At 39.1% G+C, this 13,306-nt stretch overlaps 1 protein-coding gene across 1 annotated transcript in view; it reads left to right on the forward strand.

Annotated features, from left to right (window-relative positions):
• Positions 1–13,306, forward strand: part of MICU2 (mitochondrial calcium uptake 2) — a 75,749-nt gene that overhangs the window by 44,906 nt on the left and 17,537 nt on the right. The window contains exons 5-8 of the mRNA XM_019652366.1: positions 1,481–1,528; positions 2,477–2,559; positions 10,316–10,378; positions 11,211–11,308. Coding sequence (XP_019507911.1) covers positions 1,481–1,528; positions 2,477–2,559; positions 10,316–10,378; positions 11,211–11,308 — 292 coding nt within the window. The remainder of the gene's footprint in view (positions 1–1,480; positions 1,529–2,476; positions 2,560–10,315; positions 10,379–11,210; positions 11,309–13,306) is intronic.

Here is a 13,306-nt window from a genome sequence, read left to right on the forward strand (position 1 = left end):
AATTATGCTGATGATAACCACTTTGAGCACCTCTTGTAATTGCAGAAGTCAAACGTGACTTGTATTCATCTTTTGTTGATGGTATATATTGAGTATTACAATTTTAATATAGTTTTTTCCTTTCTTAAAATGTGTATACATTTTTTTGGCACTGCTGTATATTTGAGGTTAGGAAGCAGTCCCTTTGGTGATGCAGCCTGAATTCTCCACTATGAAATGATATGACACATGGGATTTGTGAGGGAAAGGGAGTGAGAAGGTACAATTAAACAAGACCGTCTGGCCACGAAATAAACTTCCTTTCTACTCAGCTAAGTGGTGTCAGGTTTTATGTGCTTGCCATGAAAAGAACCATAATAAACACAGAAACCATATCTAATAAATCATAGCTTCTTCCCGGCCCGAGCTGAGCAGCCGCTGAGCTGCCAACAGGTAGCAGGAAGGCTCAGCTAAAAAAAAAAAATAAACAAAATCATAGCTTCTTGATAAGCTAAAGAAATTTCCCTCTGGATCATAAACTTAGAATAATAGCAAATTGCACAATTCATAAACTTTATCATGGAGAACTTAAGCCACATACAAAAGTAGAGAGAATAATATGGTGAGTAATTACATGTATTGGCTTCAGCCATGATTGGCTCATGGCGGGACAGAGAATGAGCTTCAACCACAGCTTACTCCAGGGTTGGACATCACCAGCGTCCATCCTTCAGGCCTGCCAGTTAGGAACTGGCTGCACTGTGGACTGTCTCCGTGACCCTAAATCCTAAGTGAGACATTCTCACAGCAAAGCCTGTGGGGGAGATGAAGTGAGTGATCCAGTGTCTCTACAGAGATCCCACCCTGCGTGGCCCAGCGTAGCCCTGCAGCCAGACAAAGGCAGCCTGATGGCGAGCCGGGGTCAGCTGCGGGCCGTCCCTGCACCAGCTTTGCAGGGTACAGTGACTGCCAAGACCGTCAGCATCTGCCTTGGAAGGGGATGATGGGCCGTCCCACCCAGACCACATGTTGGAGTGGGAAGGAGAGCTTGCCCAGAGGAAAAGCAATACTGCCACAGAGATTTCATTGTTTCCATTGAAATGTGTAGTCTGACCCTCAGTATATGCAAATCTCTTGTTGTTCTACTCAGTTTATACATTTGCTTTACTGGAGACGTTATTAATAGTAAAATTTGAGTAGCAGTTACATAAAGTGCATGCCATGCAGGTAAAATCTCCAGTGGTACCTGTTATAATATTTCCCAGCCAGCACCCATTCCTGCTTCTTACTAATACTGGTAACCTGGTGAAACCTAGTATCTTTTTTAAGTATTAGCACTGTACCTAGATCACTATTATAAAAGTTTCCCACTGTACCAAAGAGACATAATTTAAAGTAAAAATGTGTTTTGAACTAGGTGAAGTTTCTGTATAGTGTGTATATGATTACTTCTAAACCACCGAAAACTTATTTTCCAATGTTTTTATTTTATCTCTTTCAGGGCTCATTTCATATACTGAGTATCTTTTCTTGCTTACAATTCTCACTAGTAAGTATCACACAGTTTTTCTCAGTGATCATGAATTCTGTAGTCTTACCAAACAGGGTTGTGGGAGTTTAGTGTTTATTTCTTTACCTTTAAAAATGTTATTGGTACCTTATTTTCTAAAACTACGAGATGATACTGTTGGATTAGATTATTCTACCTCCTTTGCACTGTGGCCGCATAACTTTGTTTAGCAGAAGGCCTGTTGACCAGCAGAATCAGCCTCACTCAAGGATGTTAAAAAACCCTCACTGACATTATACAAAGTTCCCAACCAGTAGTCTTCACACTGTAAAGCTCATGAAAATCAAGAGGACGTTGAGAAGTTTTCACAGCTTGGAGGAGACTAGGAGACAGCAACTAAATACAATATGACTTCTTGTACTTAATCCTAGAATAGGAAAAACAGCATCAGTGGAAAAACATGAAATCACAATAGTGTCTGTAGTTTAGTTAAAAATGCTATACCAGGGTTAATGTCTTAGTTTTGATAAAGGTACTGTGGTTATGTAAGATGCTGACATTAGAGGAAGTTGGGTGAAGGGTATATGAGAACTCATCATATGATCTTTCCGACATTTCTGTAAGTCTGAAACTATTTCAAAATAAAAAGTTTTTTGAAAAATCCTTCTCAGAGAAAGAGAAATAGAGTGATAATCAATATGGAAGTAAGCGAGAACCCATAAGAATATAGGAAAGCTAAAGAAATGAAATTCTCAAATCAATTTTGCTTTGATTTGAGGGCAGAACACTTAATGGCAGCACAGCACACCCACAGAAATATATCAGCCCTTCAAATTGTCAGAGGAACAGAGCACTTTTTTCTCTGTTTAGGCACCTACTCATGTGGTTTCTGGTGACTTATTTCAAATTTGAAGATCTGACTATATCTGCAAGTAATTTGCATTTCACCAACATTTAAATAATTATTCATTTATCACTTGATTGCAGAACCCCATACTGGGTTTCATGTTGCTTTTAAAATGCTGGATGCAGATGGTGATGAGATGGTTGAGAAAAAGGAATTTTTTAAGGTAAGTAAATTCTAGTTATTTTTGGTTTATAATAAAACACCCAGATATCTGTGATAATTTTACACTTCCACAAAAATCAAAACTATATCCACTGCTTATATATAAAATATCAAGAAATCATTTATACTTTCAAAAATATTAAATTTTCTGTTGTAATACAACCTTGAGAAACAGTTAAGGAACACAGCATAAGATTCCAAAAAGAGAAATGAGCTTAAGCATCTACATTTTTTAGGGTTTTATTTTTACGATTTCAGCAAATGATAATACAACAGAAAGGGCTTCATAAATATGTTAAAAATTATTCTTACACCCTCCCCGCCACTTCCACAAAAGGGATAAGAAAAACAAGAACTTAGGCCTTCATAAAAATAGGGGAAAGTGGAAAAGCCACAATAGGTATGAATTGATGCATATTTTCCAGGAATTTGCTAAGGCTAATATTTGAAAAGCTGAAAATATGTTTAAATGAAATCTCCCAAGATGTAACACTAGGACATCCAACCAGTAAATTTCACTTCGTTCCAAGAAAGTTGATGGTAATATTAAAAAATACCTCTACGCATAAACTGTTGGATATGTGCCAGAGGTCACTGTTTTTAATCTTTCAGAGTGCTTCATGGAGAAAAAATGTCAGTTTCAGTCATCTGGTTTTTCCTTCCAGTCTCCAATGTCCTGAGAAACAGACACCAAAACTTGTTAAAATTATATAGAAAGTGGAGCATATGCACTTGGCTGCCCAGTGGAGTGGCCAGCAGCCATGTGGCTACTGAGCCCTTGAAATACAGCTGTGACTGGGAAACTTGAGTTTTTTATTTTAATTCATTTAAAATCTAAATTTAAAAACTGACATTGACTTCAGGTATTGGGAACGTTTTAGATATGTTGGAAACAGCTTGGGGATGTGAGTCGACTTTTTCAGTCGTAAATTTTATGAAATCTAAATGCAGATCAAGTATTTCCAATGAAATGTAACATCTGAAGAGAGATGTCCCATTATGTAAAATACACTGGGTATTCAGGACAGAAGAGAGGAATGTAAAGTACCTCAATTTTTATATTGAATACATGATGAAGTAATAATTTGGGGACATTAATGAATTTCACCCCTTTACATTTTTACTGCACTTTAAAGAAAGTGAAACTGGAAACTGCAGATGACAAATTACAGGTATACTTAGGGGAGGAAAATAACAAGTGATTTCAGTCAGCAGCTAGCGGGCAGCTGTCATGCCAATTGCACTTCTGTGTTTCCAAATCCACCCCTGGCCACAGTCTGAAAGGTGAATCAAAGAGGACAGACTGCAGGCAAGGGGGCCCCTTGGGGTATGGCCATGGTCCAGTTCACACCTGTGAGTGGAAAGCAGGACGTACAGTCAGGAGTTGCTGTGGAACTTGGCTTCCAGTGGGTTAGAGAAATTAGGGGAAAGAAGGAATCAGCCTGACTGGCATAGTGACAGCATTAACTGATCAAAGACTTTCTTCTTGTGGACTGGTTATGTCCGACGTAGGTGTCACATTATTGAATCTTTACAGTAACCTACAAAATGAGGAGCAGTGTCCACGATTTAGAGATGGTGCCCTGGGCAATCCAGGACACAGTGAGTTGGTTGTAATGGCAGTAGAGGAAAGCAAATTCTCCAGCAGGATTCATGAGTGTTTATCCACATTTGAAGATTCTGTCAGTGCTGTAGAGGAGATGCTGAAGACCACAATGTCTGTTTCTAGAAAGGAGTTGTTGCAGAAGTTGGATCCACTTGAGCAAGCAAAAGTGGATTTAGTTTCTGCTTGCACACTAAATTCAGTGTTTGGGTTTATTTGGCAGCTCAGGGAGTTAGTCCTAAGGAGCATCCAGCAAAGCAGGGACTGGAAAGAACCAGCATGTACATGAGCTGGGTCAAGGACATGACAGACAGGAAAAGGCTGGCACGCTGGGCAGAGGTGCCCTCACGATCTGTGAAAAGTGCCCTCTGGGAACCAACACCCGAGGTGCGTCCAAAGTAGCCAATAAAAGAAAAAGTGAAAATTAACCTTTTGGTTTTGATGTACGCACATTCAAAAAGTACATCTTTTTTATTGTTTTACACAAAATAGGTGATGATTATGTGGCAGTGCAAGGTTTAAATATATTCCTTATTGTATTCGTATATAAAATTTACATTTAAATTTGTAATGCTAAACATTTTTTCCCCAGAAAGATTAAGTTATCTTTATTGATTTTCCTATAAAACACTGTGAGGTTTTTAACACTGTGGTATATTTTATATTTATAGTTTACCATCTCTCTTGACAGAACTCTTATTTCCTCATACAGGTCAACCTTCCAAATACCATTTTATAAGCAATTATGAAATTTACCTTAAATGTTCTTTGTAAACATTTGTCTATTTTAAATGAATAGTGACTATGAAGTCTGCTCTCTGAAGACCGAAGTTATAAATACATCTGTTTTCATTATATACAGGAAAAAATGAAATGATTGAAATGTCCATTTTTTTCTGTGTAGTTATTTCATCATGTTTTCATGATTTGGGGAATTGCTTCTTTTGATATTGTATGAATTTAAGACTTTAAGGTTATACTTTAATTCTCGGCACTTTGCCTTTATGTCCCATTTAAAGTAAAATATATTCTCATTAACTTTAGATGGGAAATGAGGTTGTATACTAGTGGCCAAATTTGGGCATAATAGCTGTAGCCTCTCAATAAAGGCTGTAAATGTTGGGAAGAAAAAAAAGATGATGTGATGATTTGGTTACAAGTCCTCCCAGTTCTAGAGTCGCTCTCCTTCATGTCAGCCTGCCTCGTTGGAAGGAGAATTCAAAGAAACGGGCTGAAAAAGATCTGAACTCTAAGTGTGGAAACGCTGAGCTTGATGAACTGCTGGGAGGACGTCCCTATGGCGGTGACACACCTGGACAGCGGCTGTGTGGAGTCAAGAATGTGGCCAGGAGCAGGAAGCGTTCTGACCATTAATTAAATAAGGTCACCATTAAGCCATGTGTGTGACGTCACAGGGTTACGACGAGTCTTGGAAACGGTTTCAGGTAGGAGGTCCCGCTGAGGCTGAGGCCCAAGGACGCAGCTGGAAGGAGCAGGTCGCAAGTGGAGGACGGAGAAGGGAGGGAGAGCCCAGAGCGTGCAGAGCCCGAGTCGAGAGAGCCCTGGGACCTGTGGGGGTCCGTGGGAGCCATCGCAGAAGCCGTTTCAAAAGCGTGGTAGAAACCGAGCAAAAAGATGGAGTGAGCAGAACGTGCAAACTGGGTTGCAGTGGGGGAAATTCTTCTGGATGTTGGATAATTAAGGAGAGAAATTAGAGATTAGTGTCAGGAAGAAAATATGTCTGTCTGTACAAGTAGGAGCCGAGATGCCAGCCCCACAAGTCCAAAAGCTCTGGGATCCTCCAGCCACCGCAGTCGGCCTCAGGTGCATGGCCGGAGACTCTCAGACTGCCGTTCTGACGGGAGATAGAGGTTCGCTGTGGAAAGGCTGTGCTGGACAGAGCTGCGGTCCTGTCGGGTGGCTGAGCTGTTAGTTTGCGCCTTCCCACACACCTGGACAAGCCGGCAGTCACACGCGTCAAGCCGAGTTTTAGGAGTTTGTACCCACTATGCATACACCACTAGGATAGCGAACTTGGACGTCATGTCATATGTGGACGTGCGCCCCACTAATGCTCCGGCGTGCTCTCCAGGATGGGCTTTCTGATGCGCTGTGGTAATATGTGACAGCAATGCAGGGCCGAGTGACAGCCTGCAGATAAGGTGACATTGAACATGAGGCTGAAAAAGGCAAGAGGGCAGGTTGTCGTGTCCGGTCTTCTTCAGGCCTCTGCCACCCCCTGCACCCCAGTCTCTGCTCCTGAACGCTCCAGCATGCCTGCTGTCAAAGTCTTCCAGATACTTTTTTAAACAGAATAGTTAATGTGCTGAGTTTATTCTGAAATCTACAATATTTTCCTTAAATGTTTGGAGGATCCTTGGATGATCAACCCATGAATTAAGAAAACAAGAAAAAGAGTATGTTAAGATACGTCACTGATTTTTTTTTTTTTAAGATTTTTATTGGGGAATTGGGATGGGAACAGTGCTGGGGAACTGGGGGAAGGGGAACATACAAGTTGCTGTCATTTTTGTTCTTCAGTCTAGTTGTGGAGGACATTGCTTCACTGGCCCAAGTTGGCACCATCATTGTGCTCTTCCCTGGTGAGGCAGATCAGTCGCCGGCTTCTGGACGGCCGCTCACTGCGGCTGCTGGCCGCTCACGCTGGCTGCTGGCTACACACGGTAGCCCATGGCAACCCACTGCCAAAGGGGCTGCAGCCTACGCTGTCGCCGGCGACTCATGGCAGCCCAGCTCCAGGTTGAGCTGTTGTTCAGCATCTTAGCTGTAGAGGGCAGTGTCACTGGCCCTCATATGTGGGATCCGAACCGGGGCCCTCTGGCATCCCAAGCGAGTTCTTAACCATCATGCCACTCGGCCGGCCCTGATATTATTTTTTTTTTTTAAAGTTTTAAGTTATAAAGGTAAACTTCTAAACCTACAAAGGTTCTTTGTGCTGATGTTAGAAAGGTAACACTGAACTTGATAATCCATGCACCATGATACTGTGTGTCAGTTTAAAATAACAGCATAGAGGAGAAAAAATTGTTTACATTAAGTATTGGAATAATTATTTCACTTCCATGGTCGTATCAGGAAACCTAAGTATGCAAGCATCTTACATCTGAAATTTTATTGACAGAACCAAGCAGTTCTTTTCAGATCAGAAAAGTGTAAAGGGCAGGGATTTTGTTTTGCTTTGTTTTGTTTTGTTTTTTAAGCTTATCTGAATGTTTCCCCAGTAAATTTTATATATTGCTCTTCCCACCGTTAGTGCTAGAAAAGTAGTGAAAATTACTTTAATACTCAGAACATAGATATAAAGTGATTTCAGCAAATGCAAAAGTAATGATGAAATATATAAATACAAAATCTTGGAACACTATCCTAAAATATAAATTGCTTCAGTTTGTTACTTTGATGTTTTGTAGTGTGTTCATGTTTTATCAACACCCAGATCTAGAAACTGTTGTTAAGTGTATTGCTTACTTCTTTACCCTAAGAACAAGTAAATTAACAACTATCTGTTTAAGCTGTTCCGTCAGATAATAATAAACAACACCAGTGGTGATCAGAGCCAGTAATACTTAATCTATTTAATCTTTACCTTGATAGGTGGCACGGCTGCTTATTTGGGATAAGTGCCAGGGTCATAGTACAGTTTCTTTAAACAATAGATTGATGACAAGTCTGTTTATTAGTATAAATTTCTCCTGTTATTACAGGTGGTTCCCCTTGTTTCACACTGGTAGGGACTGTACCCTTAATATGGTGGTGTTACAGTTCTGTCATGTGAAGTACCTGCTAGAGTTAATTCTTTTTTTTTTTTTTTAAGACTTTATTGGGGAATTGGGGGAGGGAACAGCATTGGGGAATTGGAGAAGGGGAACAGACAAGTTGCTGTCCTTTTGTTCTTCAGTCTAGTTGTGGAGGACACCACTTCACTGGCACATGTGGGATCCAAACCTGCGGCCCTGCTGCTCAGAGCTCACGCTCCCAAGCCAACTCTTAACCAATGAGCCACTCGGCCAGCCCTAGAGTTATTCTTAAATAAATACAAAGCCTTCACTATGATTTATTCTTCTTGATTTTGGAATAGTGTGTTGCTTGAGAATTTAAACTATCATGACCTGAAAACAAAAATAAGTGAAATCAACCCTACATACTTTTCTCCATTTTCAGCCTGAAATTGAAAATATGGATCAATATAAATTTAACCAATTTGGCAGTACCTTTTTAGACATTCAGAATTTGTATTTGGTGAATGTGCCCTCCTGCTTCTCTTACCACTTAAGTGTAACGACTTTACTTCTTTGTTTCTGTAACAAAGCACCCCTATTTCCACAAGAAACTTTGTTCTCTCCACCTAGAATATCCTTTCCCCATGCCTCTGGTAGCTTTGAATCATTCAGATCTCAGCCCAAATGCCATGTTCACAAAGAGAACAACCCAGAATAAGCCTGTCTAACAGTAAGCCCTCCCAACAGTCTTGAATCCTGTTACCCTACTTTATTTGATTTTATCCTAGTTGTGGCACTTGACATTATCTGAAATTCTCTTCTTGATTTGTTCACTTGCTTTTTGTTATTTTTAGTCCATTAGAATATAAGTTCAGTGAGAGTAAGGACAGCATCTGTCCTTAACCCCAGTATTCCCAACACTTAGAACAGGACTTTAATCACACGAGTGGCACTTCGTACATTGCTGTCATGAATCAGCGTCATCTACAAAAGTGTCGCAGTAGACCAGAGAGAACTTTTGGCACAAGAGAATGTCTGGGTACAAAATGTTTATGATCTTTCAAATGGAGTGATTACTATAGAACTAAATATGCAGCACCATAATCTTCAAAGCACACTACCGCTTGCTATAACCCCCTCCCTGAACCCAAACAGAAATGTTTTCGGTAAGACTGACATGATAACACCCCTTATCTGGCATTAAACCCATTGGGTAGACTTTAGGACAGACCCTTGTTCTAAGTCCCACACTCATTAGAATAAGCCAATATAATAATAAGCCTCCTAAAAAGTTCTTATTTCAGTGAACTAGTCCTATTTACTATTTTTGTTTTGTTTGTAACTATTTAACAGTGATGATTGAAGATTACAACAACTATATTAAATGTCTTATAATAGAAGAAAAATAAGTTTTGGATTTTGATAAAAATTTATAATCATTTTATGAGTAAAATTTTTATTTTTTAAATTGTTATCTATATGATAAATTTTGACTTATCACCATTAGGGAGAAATATCTGGGTATTGAACTTGGTGATATACTATTTGATTGTCAAGTTGCAAAATAAAGGATAAAACAAGTATAAAGCTTTTCAACTTTTTTCCCTAAAATGAGTATGGGCTATGTTGAAAAGTTTGAGGGATTTAGATAACTAGAGATAAACTACTTGCCTAAAATAAACATAGTAGAAGCTGCTGAATTTGAGATAATTAATTTGGAATTTAGTTGTAGCAATTTTTAAACTATTAACAAAGAAATAGCCTAGAAAAAAAAAATGGGTGAAGGTTTGCCTCCTAATTGATTTGAATTCATAGTTTTAGATCTTTGTCTATATTCAATCTTTTTAAAAAAAATTTGTTTTCTACATGAGGATTGGTACAAAAGACTCTGAAAGGTCGGTTTTTAATGTGCTCAGTCTCAGGGTACTATTGACAGTTTTATAATTGGTAGAAATGTAGGTCTTTAAATTATTTTAATGCTTTATAAATGCATTAAGGGAAAAGGAACAACATTTACATGATATAGTTTCTTAAGAGTTATACAAGTATACTTGAAAATGTGGCCACAAGCTTTCAGTGATACAAAAAAATGAATAAAAGTTCTCTTGAAAAAGAGGGTAATCGTGAAGTTGTTATAGAGTGATGCCTTTAGAATATGTATATACTAAGTAATCTAGCTTTCTTAGGAGAAAAAAATGATCATAATAATAATAATGTTAATACTTGCGTATCTATTTCTCCTTTGTTTCTTATATGATTTGAGAAATATTAGCAGTTATAATATAAAACGAATTTAAGTTAATATTTAACAAATAGCTAATATATATTTTAAAACAAAAACTCAGTGTCTGTTTTTTAGGTTGTTGTGAAAAATCCAGTAGACACATCTAAATTCATATTTGCAATCTTTTTAGCTACAGAAGATCATAAGTAAACAAGATGACGTGAAGATGAGAACTAATGACATAGAATGCCAGGTATGTGCGAACAAATGATATTATAATAGCTTCTCTATTCTGTTTGTTCAAATAAGTATTCCCAAACAGTTGGGAAAACTGTCAGTAACTCATTTTTTTCTAAATGTTTTAAGTAGATATGCTATATTCACATGGTCCAGACTTCAGAAGATTCACAAGAGTATGTATATAGGGTAGGGTTTGCCTCCCAGTCACTACTTCCCCCAGATCAGTGAGGGCGGTCTGTTTCTTGTGTATTCCCCCAGAGGTATACATATATAAGAATGTAGGTAAATATGTACAAGCGGTAGTGTACATACTATACATTGTTCCACTCTCCCATTTTTCCTTAATATAGCTGGGTATCCTTCCTTTTAGGGTCTCCATAGTATTCTGTTGTATGGATGTGCCAATTTATGTAACCATTCCCCTTTGGAAAGATATTTAAATATATGCAGTCTTTTGATATTACAAATTACGGTGCAGTTAATTACCCTGAAATTATGTCATTTTATACCAAGGTGGATATATCTGAGGGATAACTTCCCAGAAATTCAATTGCTGGGTCAAAATATGTGCACATTTCTAAAATTTTGTTTATTGTCAAAATCCACCTTGAGTGTTTTGAGTATTTTAGCCCTCATTGTTTTTCTCCTGCTTGAGCAAAGATGATTCCAGAATACTGTTATGCAAAGTAACAGACAGACAGAATGGCTACCTCTCTTCCACCTTTGTTGTTGGTGGTGGTGGTGTTACAGGAATCTTTTGTGGATATTGTCCTAGAGTTCCAAGCTACAGGATCTATTTTTCTTCTGGTTATAATTACTTGAAATTACCGCAACATTTTTTATAGGAACCAACAGTGAAAGAACCTGAAATGAACACAACCCTTCAGATACGTTTCTTTGGAAAGAGAGGAGAAAGAAAACTTCATTATAGAGAATTTCGGAGGTAAATGCAAATACTAATATTCATTTAGGGAAATTATAGGTAATAAGTGAAGAAACAACTGAGTAGTCGACCCTTAAACAATGCAGGTTTGAATCATATGGGTCCACTTATGCAAGATTTTTTAAAATTCGTGTAAAATTTTAAAATCCAAGTATAAGTAAACCCACATTGTTGTTCAAGGGTCAACTGTACGTTTTTTTAGTCTTTAAAACATTTACATGGCAATACTTGCCCTCCCTACTTTACAGAGTTGTGAGTAAATATAAAAGTAAACTGTAAAACTATAAATGATAATAATTAATTTTATAATAACCTAATAATGGAAAAAAGGAAACCTCTAATTCATGCAAATATTTTCCTTCCTAATCTTCTATTCTTTCCCCTTTCATTACCATTAATATTCTATCCGCCACATAGGAAATCTGAGGTTGATCTGAGAATGAAATGCGACAGTATGTCCTAAGTGCACAGAACAGAACACGTGGGCAGCACAGAGCGTGTACCGCATGCACATCGACCCGAATTCTTTTCAGAGGCTCATGCAGCTTGTTTCCCAGCTACCCGATGTCTCGGAGGGGTTCTCTTTCTCAGCTGCCCTGGCTTCTTTCTCTGTTTGCATTTTCTCAGCTCTCTCACTCACATGGTTTCAGCTTGGAGTGTCCTCAGTTTCTTTCCCAAAAGGCCCCTCAACTCAAAATCTAAAGAAAAAAGTCCAAAACTGAAATAAATTGTAGGGTTCTCAATGTTTTTTCCCCCGGGGACTGAATATTTTAAAATTCGGAGAGAAGGGTTTAAGTTAGAACAGAAAACTGGAGGAACCATGGGAATAGAGGTGGGATTCAGATGGCCAGTAAGCCATCAGGGGAAAGGACTCCCCTTTTTCTGGAGCTGTCATGTTTCGATAGCGAGAAAATGAGAAAATTTCCTAATAATGATTCCTACTCTTTCTGAGAAGTTAGGGCAGGGTCATCTGCTGAGGGCAAATAAAAGGCCATTGAGATGGATTTGTGGAGGATGTCGAGAACTTGAAACAGCCACGTGCGAAATAAATAACAGCTGCTCAGCTGGCTGGCAAGCTGTCTGGACCGGTTGAAGGCCTGTTTGGGGGTGTACACCTTGAATTTCAGTTGGTAGCACTGTGTGCAGTTACTGTCTGGTTTTCTTCAAGCTGCAGATTTGGGAGGCCATCAAAGCCGTGGGCAGAAGAGGTGGGCCAGAGAGCAGCAGGCGCAGCCCTGAAGAGTGGAGCCTGAGCCTGAGGGAGAGAGAGGGGAGGTAGTTCCAGTCCTCAGAGACTTCGCACCTCTGTCTGCTGAGTGCTTGCTGTAGGCCTGGCCTGTGACTGATGTTTTACATGTATTATTTCACCTGCCTCACAACCTGACACCTGTGGTCTCCCTTTTTATAACTGGGACTTAATGAGATGAAGGGACTTGGTCCCAGGTCATGTACCTCAGAGATTAAAGAGGTGATGTTGAGACCCAGGTTTGTCTGAAAAGGCTTAAGTGGTCACCAAGTTTCTGGAAGAGTTAGTCCCACAGGTCACTGCTGGGTGCACTTAATGGGCTTTCAAGAGAGTAATACCAGATCAGGTGGCCAGAAGGACAGCCACATTAAGTAGATACTACCACGTGTCAAGAGAAACTTAGCCAGTTAATGAGGGAGCAAGTGAATAAATTTGTGGGTTTTGTGGGGGTTCTTTAACTTTTACAACTAGTCAAAAGATTTTCCAACGGAAAACCAGTTGGGCAGTTAAGTAAAAACTAAAGCATAATTTAAATCCTGGCACCTGGAATTTGGGTCTTTATTCATTGTTATGAAATCAACAGGTAATTTGAATGTGAAAAGTCAGTTGTTCTGCAGCATATCTATGGTTCAGGGAAGAAAACACTGATGTTCAGCCAGTGAGGCTGTGGCTGATGGCGTTTGCCTCTCTGTGCTCTGTGCTTTTCCTGTCTCTTGTTCTCTCTTCCCTCCTTTTTTTTTTTTTTTTTTTTA

The sequence above is a fragment of the Hipposideros armiger genome, unplaced genomic scaffold, assembly GCF_001890085.2.
Source record: "Hipposideros armiger isolate ML-2016 unplaced genomic scaffold, ASM189008v1 scaffold_178, whole genome shotgun sequence".
NCBI lineage: Eukaryota > Metazoa > Chordata > Mammalia > Chiroptera > Hipposideridae > Hipposideros > Hipposideros armiger.